This window comes from Panthera pardus, unplaced genomic scaffold (assembly GCF_024362965.1).
Source record: "Panthera pardus isolate Hobbes unplaced genomic scaffold, ASM2436296v1 HiC_scaffold_2, whole genome shotgun sequence".
Taxonomy (NCBI): Eukaryota; Metazoa; Chordata; class Mammalia; order Carnivora; family Felidae; genus Panthera; species Panthera pardus.
This window is the reverse complement of record NW_026526765.1, coordinates 66,936,288-66,957,913: the sequence shown is the minus strand read 5'-3', so window position 1 is coordinate 66,957,913 and position 21,626 is coordinate 66,936,288. Positions and strand designations below refer to the sequence as shown.

General features: G+C 34.7%; 1 protein-coding gene across 11 annotated transcripts in view; it reads left to right on the top strand.

Annotated features, from left to right (window-relative positions):
- Positions 1–21,626, top strand: part of APC (APC regulator of WNT signaling pathway) — a 149,618-nt gene that overhangs the window by 52,101 nt on the left and 75,891 nt on the right. For 4 of the 11 annotated variants that reach the window (XM_053907142.1, XM_053907149.1, XM_053907147.1 and 1 more), the window contains one exon: positions 18,882–19,034. The exons of 5 other annotated variants lie outside the window; for them this stretch is intronic. In XM_053907142.1, coding sequence (XP_053763117.1) covers positions 18,900–19,034 — 135 coding nt within the window. In that variant the 5' untranslated portion in view covers positions 18,882–18,899. Of the gene's footprint in view, positions 1–2,329; positions 2,518–18,881; positions 19,035–21,626 lie in introns of those variants that run through there. 2 more of the 11 variants (XM_053907141.1, XM_053907140.1) reach the window with 2 other exon arrangements.

Sequence of the window (21,626 nt, the reverse complement as noted above, 5' to 3'; positions counted from 1 at the left end):
CTATTCATTGTATTTAGTCATTAGTTTTTTTAAGCTGCAGAAGGTTCAGAAGGTTTTCTGAAATATGTGTTCATATTTATAGTATTTACTTACTAACGTTTACTAAAAACAGTCAAATTTGATCATAAATGAACAGATATTTGAAACCAAGGGCATGTTTTGTGAGTACAAGCACGTTAATAGCCTTAACATACAATTTGTTGTTAGTATTTCACTTTAATCAGAAAATATTTTTAGTGCAAATATATATATGTACTGTAAATGCTAACATTTTTATTTAAATAGGGATGGCAGGAGCTGTATTCTGAGATACATGCAAACTGGTAACACCAATTAATGTTTCACTGACATTATTGTAAAATGTGAAGTTTTTACATTGGCTTGCTTTTAGATTTAAATTATCATGAGTATTGAACATGTAATGGTCAGAACTTTCTTCAGAATTTTGTCATTTGAATCTCTGACTTGTGCAATACATAACAGTAAAAATTTAGACAAATGTTTTGGCTACAAACTGATTTACTCAATAAGAGCTTGAATCATAGTCTGAGTCAAGAGTAATAGAATTGTTTCTTAAGATACTAAGAAGTTATTTTTAGGAGCTTCTAAAATGTATTCTTTGTTTTGAAGGGTACTTTTTGTTTCCAGAAGTTTAGGCCTTATGAGGAATTATCTATTCTGGATTTGTCACAAATACTCAATGACTGTATAAATAATTAAGTCTTGTTCAGTGAATCATGCACTTTCGGTAAGAGATTGAAAGCCTTTTGTAAAACTAAGTCATCCTGACGAAAGGGATATTTGAGATAGAATCAAATTGATTCACATGTTTCCTTTATTTCAAATATGAAGAGAAATTATTTCTAAATATATTTAAACTTTTAATATATAATTTTTGTAATTACTAGTAATATGTGGTCAGTGTTCATGTGTTCATCCAACAATATTTAGAGGGTATTATTTGCCTCTAAATATATATATTATGTATGGCATTATATATGGCATATATAGATATGGTGTGTATATATATATATTTGCTATATATGTATGTATATATACATATGTATATACATGTATGGCATTATAAGATAAACACAAAGAGAAAAATATTCAAAAGCACAAAGGAAAAAGAAATAACTCCATAATCCCACTTTCCAAGGATGACCACTGTGAACAGTGGTTGTGTGTCTATGAGCATTTTGCTGTATCTATTATTTTTCTAATTGATACAATTTTTAATAAAATGGAAATGCTCCAAATATGCTGTTTAATAGCTTGCTGCTTTTGATGCTGTTGATTTGAAAAACTAAGAAAAGATGATAGTAAATAATATTTCATTTAAAAATCTGAAGTTAAATATCCTTTTAAATTTGAAATATATCATGGAAATTGGTCTCCTCCCCCCATTTAAACCAAAATTTAAATGTACTTTAAATTCTTGGCAATTTGAATTTGCCCTTCGAACTTTTGAACTTCTAAAAATAAGTAATTTAAGCTTCACTTGGTTCGATTTAAATGAAATATAGAAGGGGCGCCTGGGTGGCTCAGTCGGTTGAGCGTCTTACTTCGGCTCAGGTCATGATCTCAAGGTTTGTGGGTTCAGCCCTGCATTGGGCTCTGTGCTGACAGCGCAGAGCCTGGAGCCTGCTTTGGATTCTGTGTCTCATTCTCCCTCTGCCCCTCCCCCACTTGTGCTCTGTCTCTCAAAAATACATAAAAATGTAAAAAAAAAAAAATTTTTTTTTCTAAATGAAATATAGAATTTCCACTCAGGTTAGTAGAAGCTAACAGCACTTAACTGTGTCAGGGACTGCTGTAAATACTGCATCATGTATATACTTCTCCCATTTTGTAGGGGAAACTGAAACACTAAGCCTTTAAGTGACTATAGTCCACCCATTTAGTAAGTGGCAGGAGAGATTCATTCCGGACCCTGTAACTCCATGATTGATCTCAACCACTCTATGCTGCCATCATAGCTTTTGTAGTAACTGTATTTTTAACAAATCACAAGTGACTTGTAATGTGAAGTGATTCATTGTAATACATTTAATAGAATTCTTTTCCTCTGTGCTGCAAGTAATGTAAATCTTAGCAAATGAGATGTAATTTATTATTCACCCACCTACCTCCAGCATCTCATGTTAATCTTTCTGCCCTGTGAACCTCCCCCACCCCAACCTATTATGCTAGTCAGCTTCCTTGGCTTCTGTGGGTTGCCGGGGAAAGGCGCGATATGGGCGCACCCACCAGCACTAGGTGCGGGCTAGGGCTCGGCTGCCGGGCAGTGGGGCGGGGCTTGGTGCCCTACTGCGGAGTGCGGAGTGCGGGTCTGGAAACCGAGCGTGAAGCAGCTGTGTAATCCTCTGGATGCGGACCAGGGCGCTCCTCATTCCCGTCGGGGACCTGCTGATTGGCTGGGCGTGGGCTCACGTGACCGACATGTGGCTGTATTGGCGCAGCCCGCCTGGGTGTCACTGGAGACGGAATGGAGGTGCTGCTGGGCTCGGAAATGGGGTAAGTGCTGGAGCCACGATAGCCCTGCTTGCTGCGGGGGGAGGGGGACGCGGTTTTCCCTCGCACTGTCTGAAACCGGTGGCCTTTCCTTGGCACAGGGTCTATTGCCACATGCCAAGCCAGGAGGCAGGGGCGTCTCCCCCCTTCCCCCCACTGCAGCACAGGAGATGGATTTCCTGTGCTTCTGATCCTGGGTTTTTGACAGAAGAGGAAGAAGGGGGGAGGGGTAGGAGTCTTAAGGGGAGTCTGGTGAGAAAGCTGTTTTTGAAGCTAGAGGAGGTTTTGTTTTTATAATGCCTGTTGACAGAGTGCAATAACAGTATCTAAGGAAACGGGTAGAGGACAACAAAGAATGGAACATATTCATGGCGAGGAGCAAAAGCTCTAGTCCATTGAAAGGCTTTTTTTTCCTCCCTGGCCACAAGGACATATGCAGTGGTAGCCAAGAGAGGGGATACAAAGCTGCTGCTGATGGCTGATGTGAATCTAGTGGACAGGGCTACTTCAGAGGAGGAAGGGGAGGAGGCAGATACTGCAGAGCTTGAGTGATGGTTTTGGTTGATTGGAGAAATTTTGGTCACCAAAGTGCCTGCTTTTGCAACACATCTAAATGAACAGTAGTCTCTGAATAGGGTGGCAAAAAGATACCAGCGTCTTTGTTAGTTACAAGTCGAAATGGTAGTGGCATTTTGTAGATGACTGCAGCAGTGCTCTTCTCCCTCTGTTAGACTGAAAAGACAACTGCAGAGGAATAAGAAACCTTGCAGCAATGCTGGTGGTAGAACTCCTTTTACAAGAAGCCATAGTTTATAATTGTAAACTGAATAGGAGAAAAAAAAAATACTTAATTTTTTAAAGTAGGAAAAATACCAGGCTGTGAATGTTTTGGCAGTGGGATGTATCAGACACTTGATTCTACATCATACAAGAGATGTTCAAATTCTTTCCTGTAACGTAAATCCTATAGGAAATGTTAATAAATTATGTATGAAGCAGTGTGGCTCTTTTCCTTTGTTAGTGTAGCTTTATGCCATCAACTAGGTTGTTCGAGAATAAATCACTATAATGTGAATTACTTTATGAAAAATTAATGATAAATTTTTCATGGGCTTGAGATTTAAGATCTGTATTAAGTAATTTTATATTACTTTTGGTTACTTTTAGATACTATTGAATAAACTCCAAAGGCAGATATTTTAAATTAAAGCACCAAGGTTTTTCTTTTAGATTTATTTGTTTAGTAAACACTCATAAGATATACTCTTGATACAGAGTGTTTTCATTGCAGTTACTTTTTTCTTGCTAAAAACATGTTTTCAGATTAAATATGATTTTAAATACCTTATCTTTATGCATATTATGACAGCCAGCCTGCCACACCTCCCTAGTCCCTGAACTGGATGGCATTGGCTTTGTAAAGCCCTCGAGGATCAGGGACAGTGTCTCTTAAATAGTGCTTATGTGGTAGAAAGTCTTCTGAGAACCTGTAATTTTGTTTTAGTAATTTTTTTTCAACATATTAAGGAATTGGACTTGAATAAATTAGACTATGTAAAGTTTTCACTGATAAATTAAAGCAATTTTGTTCTTTATTTAAACAATTATTTCTACTTTAAGAATTATTTGATCATGTATATCAGGGTTAATAGTCCTTAAGATCTCTTTTTTTAATCTGATGGAAACTGCAGCTAGAATTAAAGATGTCACATTAAAGTTGCAAATGAAATTTACTAGCTAATACCAGTCATTTCTTTGAACCTCAGTTAGCATAGTCTTTGGGAGTTTATGATTATCTTATTTTATTATTTAAATACATCGGTGTAGCATTATTTTCATTTTAAAGTGTTAAGAGTATTCTTAACTATGTTGTGACTTTATCCAAGGTCATGTATTGTAAAAGGATATAAAGGGCATAGGTCTATAAAATATTTCATAATATCTCTTACTACATAATATACAGAATAGTATGTCATAGAAATTATTTGAAAAGTAATATGTCATTGACAAATTATTCATTAAATGAAAAATAAATCTTACTTGGTTTTGAGTTTCTAACCATGATAGAAGAATGCTTTGTAAAATATCTGCTAGCTAAGCAAATGGAGAGACAGCAGTTTTCATAATGACATTCATAACATCCTTTTTTTTTTTTTAAGAGCATCTCATTAATCATATGCACACTTTTAAATAGAATAACATTAAATTTTAGTACTTTCTGGAATTAAATAACTAAATTAAGAAAAGTTGATTTCTTTCCTCTTGTGGTGTGAAATACCTAACATAAGACTGGACTGTTGATTTTTGTGGTCTTTGAAATTGAACTTTAAGGAATTCAAAAGTTAAATATTCATAAATATGCCCGAGAACTGAATCAAAGCTATTTATTGATGCTGTGTGGATTTTTGTCCTATCATTTTTCTCTATTTTTTACTGTCATTAATTACACATAATGTAACCAGTCTTTTTATATTAAATGTTATCCTTAATTTCTTAATTTTGACCTTCCCCCTTCCCGCTCCACCTTCTTTCTTTCTTTCTTTCTTTCTTTCTTTCTTTCTTTCTTTCTTTCTTTCTTTCTGTCTTTCTTTCTTTCTTTCTTTCTTTCAAATCTGAGTGGAATATTACTTAGCCCACAAGATGAGATAGAGCACTTTGATATAGAGAAGATGAATAGTACTCAAGGGAGTACATTCACTACATATTTGAGTACCTATTAAAATGCCAGACCTGTAAAATGTGCTGGAGAATCAAATAAAACATGGAAACTTACCTCCAAAAAAGAACTAAGTGAAATGTCATTGCTAGTTAAAGACTGATTGCTTTGGCTACTCCTAGGATCTTTAAGGGTTTATATCACCTAAAGTATCTTCTAATTTAGAGAAATTGGTAGTTTGCGATTTGAAACACCATGCTTTATAAAATCTGATTGGAATCACAGATGATTCTGAAAAGTAAATTACTTTCAAATATTAAGTGTCTTGACTATAAAGTGAGATGGTTGGATGAAATGATTTCTAGATCTTCTAGTTCTAATAGTCAATAATCTGTGGTTCTTGATTTCTGTAGGGTCAGCTTCTAGAAGGAAAGGTACACCAGCTCTTATTTTGGTATAGGTGGCTTCTCACATATTATGTAAAAGATACGTTCTCAAAAATTATTTTTTGTAAATCAAATCATGACATCATCAATCCATATAGGGCAAGCCTTATCCCCTTTATTCCCACACCCTACACCCACTCCCTTTTTACGCACTCATTCAAATGTGTTCTTAAACATGCATCAGTTCTTGTGAAATAGTTAGCATGTGTCGTAACTCCCTAACTTTTTAAGGCTGAATAATATTGTATGTATACCACATTTTGTGTATCCATTCATCTGTGGGTGGACTCGGTTTTCTTCCATCTTCAGGTATTGTGAATAATGTTGCTGGGAAGGTGGGTGTACAAATAATCTCTGAGTCCCTGCTTTCATTCCTTTTTTTTTTTAAAAAAATTTGTTTTTTAATTTACATAATTTTTGAACATTTTTAATTCAATACTGTTTTTAAGATCTACATATTTTATGTCTGTGTAGTTTTTTGTGCTAACTCTTCTGTATAGTGTTATGTAGTATCTATCATTAGTCCTCTGGGAGGGTCCTAGGTTTTTTCCAAATCTCTTTTTACCACACACACTGCTACGTTGTACATCCTACTACATGACTCTTTATAGACTATGTTCGTTTCATACTGCATAAAAAGTTACTGCAAATATTAATGGCTTAAACAGCAAATATTTATTATTTTAGAGTTTCTGTGGAGCAGAAATTCAAAGTGTAGTCTGGCTTACAATCTCATGAAGTTGCGGTCAAGATGTCAGCCAGGGCTACAGTCATCTGAAGGTTTGACTCAACTGGAGAATCCACTTCCAAGATGGATCTCACATAGCCTGTTTCTCTTGACTTTTGGCAAGAGGCCTCAGTTCTTTGCCATAGGCCTCTCCATGGAGCAGCTTGAGTATCTTCTTGACAGGGCAGCTGGCTTTTTCCCTTGATCCCAGAGAGAAAGATCAAGAAGTAATCCATCTAAGACATAGTTTCAAAAGTCACACCGCTACCATATTTTCTTTATTAGAAGTGAGTCATTAAGTCTAGCTCACACAGGGAAGATAAATTAAGCTCTACCTTTTGAAGGAATAGGGTCAAAGAAATTGTAGATATGTTTTAAACTACATGGCCAATGAGAAATTTCAGTGGAATTTATTCCTAGGAGAGGGATCTCTGGATCATAGGGCATTTTTTCCTTTTGCTGTTGTAACAAATTACCACAAATTTGGTGGTTTGAGACCACACATTTATTATCTTACAGCCCTAGAGGACAGAAGTCTAAAATGGTTTTCACTGGTTCAAAATTAAAATAGCAGCAGTACTGCATTTCTTCCAGAGGCTACGGGGGAGAATCCATTTCCTTTTTTTCTAGCTTCTAGAGGCCACCTCTATTGGCTTGTAGCCCCTTCTTCTGTCTTCATTGTCAGCAGCATATTAAATCTCTCTCTGACTCTGACCCTTTGTTTCTGTTGTCACATATGCTTTTCTGACTCTGACCCTTCTGTCCCCTTAGAAGAGCCCTTGTGATTACCTTAGGTCCACCTATATCAGGAAAATCTCCCCATGTCAAGATCCTTAACTTAATCATATCAAAGTCCCTTAAGCTATGTAAAGTAACACGTTCATGGGTTTAAGGGATTAGGATGTGGACATCTTCGTGGGGCCCTTGTTCTGTCTACTGTAGGCATATGTACACACAGTTCTTTATTTTTTTTAAGCTGAAGTTTTGTAGTTTTTGTTTTTAAGTTAGTTATACTTTTGGGAATGAAGGTTACTTTTTTAGGTAAATTCAGATTTTCGAGTACCAGATTTGTTTAAAGTATAGGGTATAATGTCACTCATATGGTAAATAAACATAACATTGAAGAGTATTGAAATCATATTCCACCAACTACTTTTAGATTTTTGGTTTTATTATCACTTAATCTATGTCAGTATATCACCTACTTCTGATATTGTTTATAATAGAAACGTTAAAGCAACATGGCCTCCTACCTTTTAAGCTTGTTATCATACCATTTCTGTAGCTACTCTGTCCAAACCTCTTCTTCCTCACAGTATGAAGTCACCCAACCACAATGTGGTTCCAGACCATATTTATGCTCTTACTTCCCTCTTTTCCCTGATTCCTCTACACTGGATTTCAGCTAAATTAAATTGCTATCTGTTTTCCCAAATATACATCATTTTTCTAACCTCTGAACTTTGATCATGCTGTTCCTTTTTCTGAAATACTAACCTCTTACCTTTATGTTTGTTACTATTTATGCTATCTTTCAAGTCCCTTCTTAAATGGCTTTTGCATTCTCAATGTTTTGCCTAATTTTCTCAGCAAGGTATTACTTCCATAGCATTCTATCAAATGTTTTTTAATACAAATTTGTATTTATTTTATTTTATTTTTTTTATTTTTTGAGAGAGAGAAGGCGTGGAAGGGGGGTGCAAAGGGAGAGGGAGAGAGAATCTTACGCAGGCTCCATGCTCAGCACGGAGTTGGATGCAGGTTCTCAATATCATGATCATGATGTTATGACCTGAGCCAAAATCAAGAGTTAGATGCTCAACCACCTGAGCCACACAGGAGCCCTATATTTGCCCTCGGATTGTAAATAGTTTGCATCTTAGCCTGGTTCCCCTGTAAGTCAGAATCTTGAGACAAGGCCTTGAATGAAGTACTTTTTTTAGGAAGTGATTCTAGGAATAGAGGGCTAGAAAGAGTTAAGTGAAAATGGACAGCCAGAATAAGTATAGGTTCTCAAGTCAGTTGTCATTTTGGAAAACTGTGGCTTGATCTGTCAGGACTTTCTGAGGAACCACATAGAATTAATTATCCAATCATAAAAAGAGTATATGTACTAGCTTCCATTCCCCTTTAGTCAAGGATTGCCCCATCAAACATTCATTCTTTTATCAGTTGTACATGCATGAATGTCGGGGACCCATGCTGGGGTGTCTCTAGGACAGAAAGCAAAAGATACCTGGTATAGCTAATGTACAGTCAGTTTACATCTGAAGTTAAAGACAACCAAGAGAATGTAAGGTGGTACACAAACATCTGATACATTTGTATACTCACCTGATTTACCCATGCTGCTAGAATATTACTCCTTTGCTGGATAATAAGATACTTGAGAATAAGGAATGTTTCAACTTATCTTTCCCCTTGCATTGGTCTCATAAGGCTCTTGTGACAGAGTACCACAGACTAGCGGCTTAAAACTGTAGAAATCTATTTCTTTACAGTTCTGGAAACTAAAAATCCGAAATCAAGGTGTCATCAAGGTTGGTTCCTTCCTGGAGATACTAAGGGAGAATCTATTCCGTGTCTCTCTCCCTAGCTCCTGGTGGTTGCTGGCAATCTTTGGCATTCCTTTGCTTGCAGCTGCCAGTTTTTGCCTCCATTGCCTCCGCTGGAGCAAACTCCAGTTTTTGCCTCCATTGTTAACATAGCATTTTCCCTCTGTCTTGGTGATTCCATCTCTTCACTTGGTCTTGTTTTAAGGATACCAGTCATTGGATTCAGGGCCCACCTTAATCTGTTAAGACCTTATCTTAACTTGATTACATGTGCAAAGACCTGCTTCCAAATAAGGTCACTTTTCAGAGATACTAGGGGCTAGCTACCTGTGATTCAATGTATCTTTTTGGAGAACACATTTCAACCTAACAAAATCTCTATATAATATTTGTATGGTGTCTTGTGAATAGTAAATTGTCAAATGTTTGTTGATTTCAATTGTATAGCCATAGAGAGAAATCCATCATCTTACTATCTAAAAAAAATTTTTTAACGTTTATATATTATTGAGAGAGAGAGACAGAGAGAGAGAACGCATGTGCGCATGAGTGGGGGAAGGGCAGACAGAGAGGGAGACACAGAATCCAAAGCAGGCTCCAGGCTCTGAGCTGTCAGCACAGAACCCGACAGGGGGCTTGACATCACAAACCGCGAGATCATGACCCGAGCCAAAGTTGGACATCTAACCAACTGAGCCACCCAGGCGCCCCCATCATCTTACTGTTTTAATGGAAAAGTCATCTTAGACATTCTTTGAACTTGTATCCTCTTTTTCTCTTCCTTGCTCTCCGTGGCTGGTAAAGCACTGCTTCAGTTTATTCCTGCTTGTTATTTGTCTTTTTGTGGCTGTCACAGAATAAAGTATTTGGGAATTAACAAAAGCTAAGTATTCGAGAGGTGGCTGGGTGGCTCAGTCAGTTGAATGTCTGACTCTTATTTTGGCTCAGGTCGTGATCTTGTGGTCCTGAGATTGAACCCCGCATCAAGCTCTTAACTGAGCATGGAGCCTGCTTACGATTCTCTATCACTCTCCTTCTGCCCCTCTCCCCCCGTTCATGCTGTCTCTCTCTCTCTCCTAAAAACAACAAAATCTGTCTAAGTGTTCAATAATAAACTTTGTCTTAAAGGTGGAGAAAACAAAACTCATCAAAAACTCAGCAGCAGCAGAAAGACTCATTATTGGCTGGAGAGGACAGGAAGATTTTATGTTAAGGCAACAGAACTATGCCTTAAACGATGGAGATACTGCAAAGCAGAGGAAAAAAGGAAGGGACATTCAAAAAGGAGACAAATTGTGAACAAAAGTACAAAACAGTCTACACGGGATAATGAGGAGGGATTTGAGAAGGGTTATATTGAGACCTAGTAGAACATAAGTTTGGAAGGTAGACTTAACCGATATAACAGGTCATGAAAACCACATAAAGATAGTATTGTATGGTCTTTAAAAGCATGAGCATTAGAAACAGGAGTTTGAAATCTGGCTTAGCAACTTGATTTGTGTTCTTACGAAAATTATTTAGCATTTTGAAGTCCCATCCCTTAACTCTAAAATGGTGAGTGATAGCTACCTTACAGTTTTGAAGATTAAATGAGATATATATGTAGGGCACTTGTACTACATAGTGTATTTTAAGTATGCAATAAATGGTAGACTTTATAAATTTCACATACCAAATACACAGAAAAGCACATATAAAGGATTTAAGGGATAGAACTTTTTACACTCTTTCCTTTTTTAAAATTTCAGTGGGTTATTTCTGAAAATTAGTCATGTTCTTGGCCACAAGGCAAACCTTAAAAAATTCTGAATAGTAGCAGTTTTGAGGGCAACAGTCTCCAGTCTAATAAATAATCAGTTAGTGGCAATAAAAAAATGACTCAAGTCATTTTATACACTTAATAATTGAGAAAGATCTAGTTTCCCCTTAGATCAAAGAGGAAATCTATTGCAGTTATGAATTGTCAAGAAATAAAAAGGAAAACACTTTATACGAAAACCTATGGGACATAGCCAAGCTTACACTGAGAAGAAAATTAATACCCTTAAGTACTTATATTGTTAAGATAGAAATTGATAAACGAACATGTAAATAGAGTAAGGAAATAAATGAATTAATATTCAGTTTAAATAACAAGAACAAAATAAATCAGTTGGAAATAATGTAATTAGTTAAGGATAAATACAGAAATGAGTAAAGTAATAAAGTTGTAGAAAGGATATATAACACCAAAAGTTTATTTTTTTGGTAAAGATCAATAAAACAGATGAAACACTACCAAGTCTGATTAAGAAAATAAAGGACCAAAAGAGCACAAATAAGAAAAGTGGCAAATTTTTAAATGAGAGAACATATACAACTCTCTGGTTAATCCACTTGAAAAGCTAGAAGAAATAATTTACCGGTGAACTATTAATGAATCAAATAATAAAAACTTAAAAGGAAAATGCCTAAAAATTACTTACTGAAATCTTAAGAGCAAGACTATAAAATGGTGAAACACTAAACTATTCCTATTAAAATCAGGGATAAGATCACTATTCAACGTTATTTTGAAGTTTCAAGCTAACAAGATAAGGAATGTGTAAATACTGGGAAAGAAGAGACAAAAGTTATCTTTACTTATAACTTATATAATTATACCCAGAAAATACATAAGAAAAACTATTAGAATTCATGGGATAATTTGAGAAGGTGGGTGCATAAGGGATATGTATTAAATAAAATCAGTAGTTCTTACCGGTATTAGCAGTATCTGGCATGGAATGGTGTTTATTCACGGCAAATAAAACAACAACAAAAAAACAAATAAGTTTGATGGAAAAGGCATAGGAACGTTTCTTGAAAAAAAACTAGAAAATTTGATTGAAGGACTTGAATTATTCATGACAGAGAGAAGTTAGATTTAGTATCATAGAAATGTAATCTGCCTCAAATTAATAGAAATGTAATGCAATAACACTTCTAAGTATACATGAGAGTTTAGCAAATGATAAATAACATTTCTGTTCAGTGGAAAGGAAACGTTTTATTTAATAAATAGTGCTGATATAATTGGTTCTCCATATGGGAGACAATAAAGTACTATACTCATACCATATATAAAAACAGCAATTCTATGTGAATTAAAAACCTTAAAGTAAAAATAGAGTTTCTCATGCCAGCTAGTAAATTAATCACTGGCATTTATCACCTCTTTCTCCTAAGACCCCATTTAAGTGATAGTAAAAAAAAGTTTTTTTTTAAGGTATGTACTTATAATGCCATAGAGTGAGAGGGAACCAAATAGAGATTGCAGCAAATTTCTGGAAGATGAAGAAATCATGGAAATTAAAAATGATTGCTAAAAATTAATCACGGACCTTAAGACTTCTTAGTTCTCTGTTGTTTCCAGCATAGCAGGTTGTTTCCTGTTATTTAAAAGTGAAATACTAATCTTGAGAATTTTTCAGTAGCCTTTGAAACTATCTGGGCTACCTTGGGGTGTTTAAATACCTAAAATTATCTGGGCTACCTTGGGGTGTTTAAATACCTGAAATTATCTGGGCTACCTTGGGGTGTTTAAATACCAGAATTGGAAATTCATGTTCTGGGCCAAGTGTCAGCAAACTGCCATTGTCTTTGTAAAATAAGTTTTATTGGAACATGGTCATGCCCATTTATTTAGGTATTATCTGTGGCTGCTTTTGTGTTAAAACAACAAAGGTGATTGTGACAGAAATCTTAGGGCTCCCAAAGCCTTTTCAGAAAATGTTTGCCAATTCAGGTAATTTTGGTGGCCATCTTGGAGCTTGTCCTTACTGGGAATAGGCTTGGATAGAGTCCAGCCAAAGTAAGTAGCCATTTACAGAATGCAAGGAAAGGAAGGATTGAGCAAAGAATATAGCAGATAGGAAACTGAATATCATCACCTATTGGGTCTTAGTAGAGAATAGGAAGAGAAGTAGAATGGAAGATAAGGACCTGGATTGGTTGTTAAATAAAGAGAAAAGAATTGGGTGCCAGGGTGACAGCCGGTTGAGTGTCCGACTTTTTATTTCTGCTCAGGTCATGACCCCAGGGTTGTGGGATTGAGCCCCACGCTCGGTTCTGCACTGAGCATGGAGCCTACTTAAGATTCTCTCTCTTCCTCTGCTCCTCTTCCCTGCTCATGTGTTCTCTCTCTCTGTCTCTCTGTCTAAAATTTTAAAAAAAATTTTTTTAAAGAAGAAGAATAAAAAATAGGTGAGGACTCTGCTTGGAATTAAAACTTTTTTTTTTTTTTTTGGTGGGAGGGAGGGGAGGGTGGGTGATGGGTATTGAGAAGGGCACCTTTTGGGATGAGCACTGGGTGTTGTATGGAAACCAATTTGACAATAAATTTCATATTAAAAAAAAACAAAACTTTTTTTTGGTATAATGGTTTTTGTATCTGACAAACTTCTTAAATTTTCATAATTTAAAATTTTTATCCTTTGCTAATGCCTCTCAAATCATTATTCTTTCAAAAAAATTTACTGTGCTAATTAGTAAGTAGGACTTCAAGGATTGTGTTGAATGAAAGTGGTAATAATAGACATCCTTATCTTATTCTTCATTTTAAAAAGAATGCCCCTAACATTTCACTGTTAAAAATGTTTAGCTTTTGCCAGCTTCCATTATGTTTCCAGTTTATTAAGAGTTTTTTTCTTGCATAGCTAATGACTTTGATTTTTCTTATATAATATTTTAATGTAGTGAATGACACATAAATGATATAATGTTAAAGTATCCTTTGATTCATAGGATAACCCAGCCTGATTCTGCTATAGTTTCTTTACTGTATACTAATATATCCTGCTTCCTGATACTTTGTTCAGGATTTTTGTATTAATATTCATGATAATATTAGCCATAATTATTTTTCGCACTACCTTTGACTTTTATATCATAATTGTATTGGCCTGATAGAATGCATGTTAACTATTATTTCTATTCCTGGGAAAGTTTTATAAAGTTGGAATGATTTGTTTCTTAAATGTTTGGTAGAAAGTGTATGTAAAACTGTTTGGATCTGGTGTTTTTTTGTGTTGGGAAGAGAAGGGAGAAAATATTTACTGCTCCAATTTTTCAATAGTTATAGAACTATTAAGGTTTTCTATTTCTTCTTAAATCAGCAACCCCCTTCCAAATTTTGTTCATATTCTGTATTTGGTCTCTTCTCTCTGTCTAATCATATTTAGCCTTTTCAGAGAACCAACTTTTTGCTTTAATCTTCAAACTCTACTAAAAGGTATCAAAGAAGGCTTCTCAGCAGACCTCAGACCTTTTTTTTTCTAGAGACAATGACTATATTTTTGTATATCCTTTTGGTGACATTTTTTATGCTTACACAGTCCTTTTAATATAACAGGGTGGACCATATGAGATGCAATGACCTGCACTCTTTTGGGGTTTTTGGGGGGGTTTTTGCCTTTTTTTTCTTAACATCAACTTCATTCTTTTTAATGCCAGTGTAGTATTCCACTGCACAGTTGTATCCTATTTATTTAAAAGTAGTTATGCTTTTATACCAAATAAAAACTCCCACTTGCTTGAAGTAACATACCTGATCTTTTACTCCTACTCTACAGACATCATCAGAGAACTCCAAAAGAGGGTGTATTCCATTTAAATATCTTTAATTAAAAAGCAAAACTGTTTCCATAATTTAAGTGCAATATAATGTTCTTATACATTTAAATCTCTGTTCCTTCTCTGATTCATATTAGTGTGTAATATGAGTAGTAGATGCAATTTTATCTATTTTCTTATGGCTGTCCTTTTGCTCAGTGCCCATATTTAAAGCCCAACTTTTCACATGTATTTGAAATGCTACCTTCATTATGACTAAATTTACATGTATTTACTTATGGATTTGTGTGTGTGTGTGTGTGTGTGTGTGTGTGTGTGTGTGTGTGTGTGTGTTCCCATGGTTGACCTATTCAAATGACGATATCCTAACTTTTAAAAACTTTTTTAAAAACTTTTTAAAATAAGGTTATTTATTTTTGAGAGAGAGCACAAGTTGGGGAGAGGCAGAGAGAGAGAGAGAGAGAGAGAGAGAGAGAGGGAGACACAGAATCTGAAGCAGGCAGGCTCTGAGCTGTCAGCATGGAGCCTGACACAGGGCTTGAACCCCAACCTGTGAGACCATGACCTGAGCCAAAGTCGGGCGCCCAACCAACTGAGCCACCCAGGCACCCCCAAAAATGACTTTGGACTTAAAAAAGAATTGGAAAAATAGTATAGTAATTTCCTGTATACCCTTCACTCAACTTCCCAGCTTCCCATAATGTTAACATCTTACATATTCACAGTACAAGTATCAGGACTAAAAAATGAACATATTGGTACAATGTAGTTAACTATATACTTTTTTTTATTTATAAAGGCTTTGTACAATATTTTAATATGTGGTAGTTCTAGTCCTTCTCTTCTCTCTTCATATTTTCCCTTTTTTGCTTGTTTTTCCAAATGTCTAGCTACAGAAAACAAAATGAAAACAAACCTTATGTAGCATTTTTACTGGGACTGTATAAGATTTATAAATTAAGTTGGGGGAAATGACATCTTCATGATACTGAATCTTTATGTACATGAACAAGGTGTGTTTATATTTCCTCATATATGTTTTGGATTCTTTGTTCAGTTTATGCCTAAGTATTTTATACCCCTAAAAATTAGAAATAGGGACCTTTCCTTCCATTTCATCTTCTCTCTGATTTCTCTTTGCACATAAAAAGGAAAGATTTCTGTATGTTTTGGACTATGCTAAATACCTCAGTTACCTTTATAGTAATATTTAGTTGATTCTTTGGGATATTCTAGGTATGTAATTATTTCATCTGCCAATTTTATTCCTTTTAACTTCTTTACTCTAGTGCAATGAGTAACATAGGGGTAAAAATGGGCTTCCCTGACTTTGGAAATAGATCCACTGTTTTCACATTAAATATGGTGCTGGCTTTGGGGCTGATGTCATGTTAAAGAAGAAGAAGAAGAGTCCTTTTACATTCAGTATTCTCAACCAAGAACGGCACTGTATTTGTAGAACATCTTTTCATCACCTTTGCCAGAATCATATTTTGTTTTCTGTGTCGATCTATTAGTATGTTCAATGATGTCGATTTTCTAATAGTGATTTTTATTATAAATTTTAGATTTTCTTTCTCTTTGCTATTAGTTTTGATTGATTACATTTTCTAGAAAATTACCTATTTAAGTTTTCAAGTTTATTTGCATACAGTTGAGCAAAGTAGTCTTTTAGGATTCTTTTGCTTTGTTATCTTTCTGTTAGTATTTTCCTCTTATTGCCACCTAAAAGTGCTAGCAAATACATATTTTTTAATCCATCAAAACAAAACAATAAAAACAGTTTCACTGATTTAAAAAAAAAAATGATCCCAGACTTCGTACATTAGTAATAATGATAACTCCAAATTTAATTCTAATTGAATATCTTACCAGCCTGCAACTTTTCTTCCTCCTTGCATTAATTTCTTCGGATACTTCTAAGTTTGTTTTTCAGTGAACATTTGGATAAAAGTCTGAATAACAGTCCTGTTGCTTTCTTTTCTCTTAACCTTTCTCTTATGGGGTGAGGATCTCTCTAATGGCATCTTGACTACAGAAAAACAAATTGGGATATTTGCATACTCTCATTAAAGTGAAAGATTCCAAGGTTTTATTAATTTCATGAGATAAATTTTCAGTTTTTTAATGTTGTTGAGTGACTTGCAATTAAGATCTATTTGGCATGTAATTCTAATGATTGTATAAAAGGTGTTCTAAAGTAAATTTATGATTTCTCAAATTTTGCATCAAGCAGTTTTAACTTAGGGAAGAATGGTTGCAACAATTTAAAAGAATACAAGGGAGTATTATTACTCCGTGAAACATCTTCTTGTTCCCATCAAATTATGATTGTGATTCTGGAAGGGGGGGAAAGTGTTCAAATGTTTTAATTATCCATATGAAGGGTTGAATTTTTTTCCCTTCAGTAAAGAACGCTTCGTCTATGCTCATTTTGCCCATCTGGCTCTTTCTGTGATTGTGTGAGATCTCCATGTCTTCACATACCTGTGTATACCTGTTTCTTTCCAGTGTTAGTTACCTTTAATATTTTATTATTTTAGTGCAAAGTTGCCTGTTAAAATGTTATTTGAAATAAAGAATTTCAGGGCTTGCATTATTAAATTCTGTCAGTTCCCCACTTCTGCTACATGGTTTTTAGTATATTTTCAGACCCGCTTGTTAATGGGATGATGTAAAGCAGATTAATGATCATACCCATTAGTTTCTCTTTCATTTTTGAGATGTGTCTGTACTTTTCAAGTGGCTGAATTACTTCTTTACCCTTTGTCCCTTGGTCACAGTACAGAAGCTTAAAACAGATTGACATTGGGTCTTTCTAAGGAAGATATGTTACATGTGTCTTTTTATAACATATATTTACATAGCACTTTTATTTTCAACCTGCCTTTTCTTACTTAATTCTAACAGTATCCCTGTAATATACATGCTGCAGAAGAAAGCACTAACAGTATCCCTGTATTTGTGCAGATAGTAGTAGATAGCCATTTTACAAATGGTGAAAGGAATTAAAATGCAGGGACAAAGATTAAACCATGACCAAGCCTGAAATTAAGACCTGGGTCTCCAAATACAAATCTAGTTCTCATTGTTTTCAATCGTAAAGATTTTTGTCAGTGATTGCCCACCTCCCATGACTCACTTTCCTCCTCAGATGACAGTGGGTTGCATCAAATATATCATTAACTCAAAGAAATGGCTATATCAGAGTCCTTTGTTTTTCCTTGTTAAGGGCCTTCCAGTTGCTGAACTCCAATATTGCCTTGACTAGTTAGTGTTATAACCTGGCTGCCTTGATTTGTGTAGTGGGTTTTATTACAGAAGCATCTTCTTATGTCAAGATCTTTAAGTATCGTTTACAGACAAACTTTTGTAATACTTTTTAGTTCTAAAAGAATTAATGTAGGCAGAATTTTATTTATTCTAAATTGTGTTTGGGATTAAACTAAAAAGAGAATCTGGGTCTTCTGAACTTGGTTAGTCTTAATCTAACTCTTAGCAATCTCTAATTCTTCATACTAAGGATCTCTTACTACCTAGCTATCTTCTATATCTTTCTTTTCTTCCTTCTTCTTTCACAGTGATATAATTAATTGCCAGAGTCTACCTCACTTCTCTTTGACAATTTCTACTTCCAAAATCATCAGTTTTCTTTAAATGTCTTTTGGCCTCATTCTGAGCACAGTGGGTCCAAAGACCGCATATGCTATAGCATGGCCTATTATATTCATCTTTTTTAATAAATGTAATAGAACTTTGTATTAGTAATTCTTATTTTTCATCTTCCTATCAAAAAGATTTGAATTCTCAATCGAGGGCTGTCCTTTGTATTCATTCTGTTAAATGGCTACCTTTTTAATGAGGCCTTCTTGAAAGTTCAGAACTAACTACTTCCCCATGGATGATACTTAAGACTGTCCTTCTATCAAAGTGACAAAATGTAATACCTAATCTCATTAATTCACTCTGACTTTAAAGTTATGTAGCTATTGGACAAAATCCATAAATAACGTTACCAATATAAATTTCTTATCAATGCTTATACTTCATTACATAAGTTTTGCCTGTAAGACCAGTTAAAGTTTCTTTGAAAACTTGAAGAAAGTCCTAACCTGACAGAAATCTCATCCACCTGTGAAAAGGCAAATGTAATCAAACACTACTGAGGTTCTCTTCTATTTTATTCCTCCTTGTCTTCAGCTAAGACTCCAGTGTTTCATCCTCTTAGAAAGATGCTGCTTGAACAATATTGGTTTGAAACCATTACTGCTAATTAACACAGTTCTTATTAAATGTCTCCAGAATTTTGTTTCTTAATCCCTTTCTTTATAAACAAGCAGCCACGATTTTTTTAGTAGTGAATTTCAAAATCCTTTTTAACCTTATAGGTCCAAGGGTAGCCAAGGATGGCTGCAGCTTCATATGATCAGTTGTTAAAGCAAGTTGAGGCACTGAAGATGGAGAACTCAAATCTTCGACAAGAGCTAGAAGATAATTCCAATCATCTTACAAAACTGGAAACTGAGGCATCTAATATGAAGGTATCAAGACTGTGACTTTTAATTGTAGTTTATCCATTTTTATTCAGTATTCCCTCCTGTAAACTTGGGGTTAGATACTTTGCTTACTTAAAAGTGTATTTTAAGTTCAGCAGTAATATGTAAACTCCTTCCTGCAAAAGTTAACATGTATGTTTTGACCAAAATGTATTAAATTAATCCAGCGAATCATGTAGAGAAAATAATCGTAAAACCCCAATTACTAGTTAGTTCTTAGTTGTTTTTAAGCTTAAAAATAAGAGACCAGCTTTAGCATCACTATACTGAGGCTGGGTGTTCTGTGTAATTCATAGAAACTAGTCTCACAACTTTAGAGTGTACCTTAATTATTAAAGATAGTCTTCCTCCCCAGCTGTCCAGATCTTGTCTCCACTTAAGTGCTATAGTGATAAATGATCAAGAAAAATGGAATTCCCTAATGGGAAGAGTCCAGAACTGAGAGTCAGTACCTGGTCCTATTCCTTTTTTTTTGCCACAAGTCAAGTTGTATCACCTTTAGAAACGCTTCTGGACTTAAGGTGCCTTATTTGGAAAGTACAGGCATCACACTAGCCTAGATGCTTTCCATGACTCTTTCAAGTCCTGAAATTGGTTTGCCAAATAGCATTGAAAAGTTGTGATAACCTCCAAGAAAAGTTATAAAATACTCAGTTTGTAGTGGGGAAGATATGTTCTAATTTCAGAATAATTGAGGTTAAAATTTTAGCTATTTTAATTTCCAGTTACTTAGGCAGATTATCTTCTCACTGAACTTAATAACTTTATAAATTTGGAGATCATCAACAAAACTGTTAACCTCTTTCTCTTTTAAAAACTCTTCCTGCTTTGTGTTGTTTCTGCCTCTTGGCTATTTTAGCATCCGGGTGCCTGACCCTGTTCTTCCTATCTGTCCACTACTCTTATTCATTTCCTATTTTCTTCTAATTCTTTTTCTATGCATTTTGAGGTCTCCCTTATTCTTCAAGCTTCTGTACATCACTGAACTAGTTTGCTCCTCTCTTACCCTTTATAGTCTAATCATAACAGTTCAACCTTTTACTCATATGTATAATTCTGTCTATCCATAAATCTTTTTTATTTTAATTACCTATTTCTGTGGCTAAAACTGTCTTCAGCAATGATAGATCTGTAAGATACCTACTTCCAGTCCTTTTGGACATAAGGTAAACTTTAAATAAACATGTTTCCTCACCACGAACTGTGACCTTAAAAACAGCCAAATCAGTTATCTAATGGGTTAAAAAAGAATAGTTTGCTATTTTAACCCTGATCAACACAATATATCTAAAATTATTGTACATGGCATGTGGTTTTAAAAGTTTGAAGATACAAAATTAAAGTTCCCTACAGGACTACTCTTTCATCTACTTTGGGAAGTATATTTTGCAAAGAACTCCTCTTGGCAGGTCTATCTAGACCTTTATAGTACATAATTTTGACATCCCTTTTAACTTTTTGCTTAAGTATTTGAGCAAATTCAGGATTAATTTTTGGGAGACATTTTAACCTACCCTTACACCCATCTCCATGCTGAAGTGGAATGTCTCAGAGTAACAATACAAGTCAGACCCTTAAATTTCTACAGTGGAATTTCAGGTTGACCACTTATCCATGCGGTATAATATTATACATCATGAATAATGAACACTTAAGGTATGTCTGAATTCAACCATGAATTGATTATTACTCAGCAAGTGCTTCTCCAGACATCTTTGCAAAGACATCCACATATTTCTTTAGGATTGGGCATATGGTATCAAAGCAGTTGCAACCTTATAATGAAATTATTTATGTAACTCTCCTTAAAACGCTTTAAGCTCAAAAGCATGAACTATGACCATTTGTTTTGTCTTGGAGTATTGATTTGTGAAAAGACTCTTGGAAACACTGGCACTTCCTACATTGGATTAAAGTTAATCCAAAACAGTAGTTATTTATCTCAAAATCACTTATTATTCTTTGGAATAGATTATATATATAATCTTGAATCATGTTTCCTGTTCATTAACCTGGTTACCCCAAAGAAAGGCAAGGTGGGTCTTCAACTAGATAATTTAAGTATTTCTGAAATTTACACGGTAGTACCATCTAGTGGCAAAAAAGAATACTATTTGCTGTTGATTACAAGGCATTCATACAGATAAGCTACACAAATATTTGTGTGTGTGTGTGTGAGACAGGGAAATATGTGTACAATAGAGAAATGTGAACCCTGACTATATATTTGAAAACATTAAAGAAAAGCTTATCTTTTAGGTATAATGATGGCATTATGGTTTAGAAAGAATCCCTGTTTAAATATATGTACTGAATTATTTATAGAAGAAATAATATGATGCCTGAGTCAGGGAGGGGAATAGAGGAAGTGGGTATGGATATAGATGAAACAAGATCATAAGTTTATAATTATCAAGGCAGAATGTGAGGATACATGGGAGTTTGCTATAATGTTCTCCATACTTGTGTAGATATTTGACATTTTCTGTAAAAAAATAAAATAAAATAAAATGACAAAATAAAATAGATATTTCATGGGATTTAGATGACCTGGAAACAGATAAATACAGAAATTGT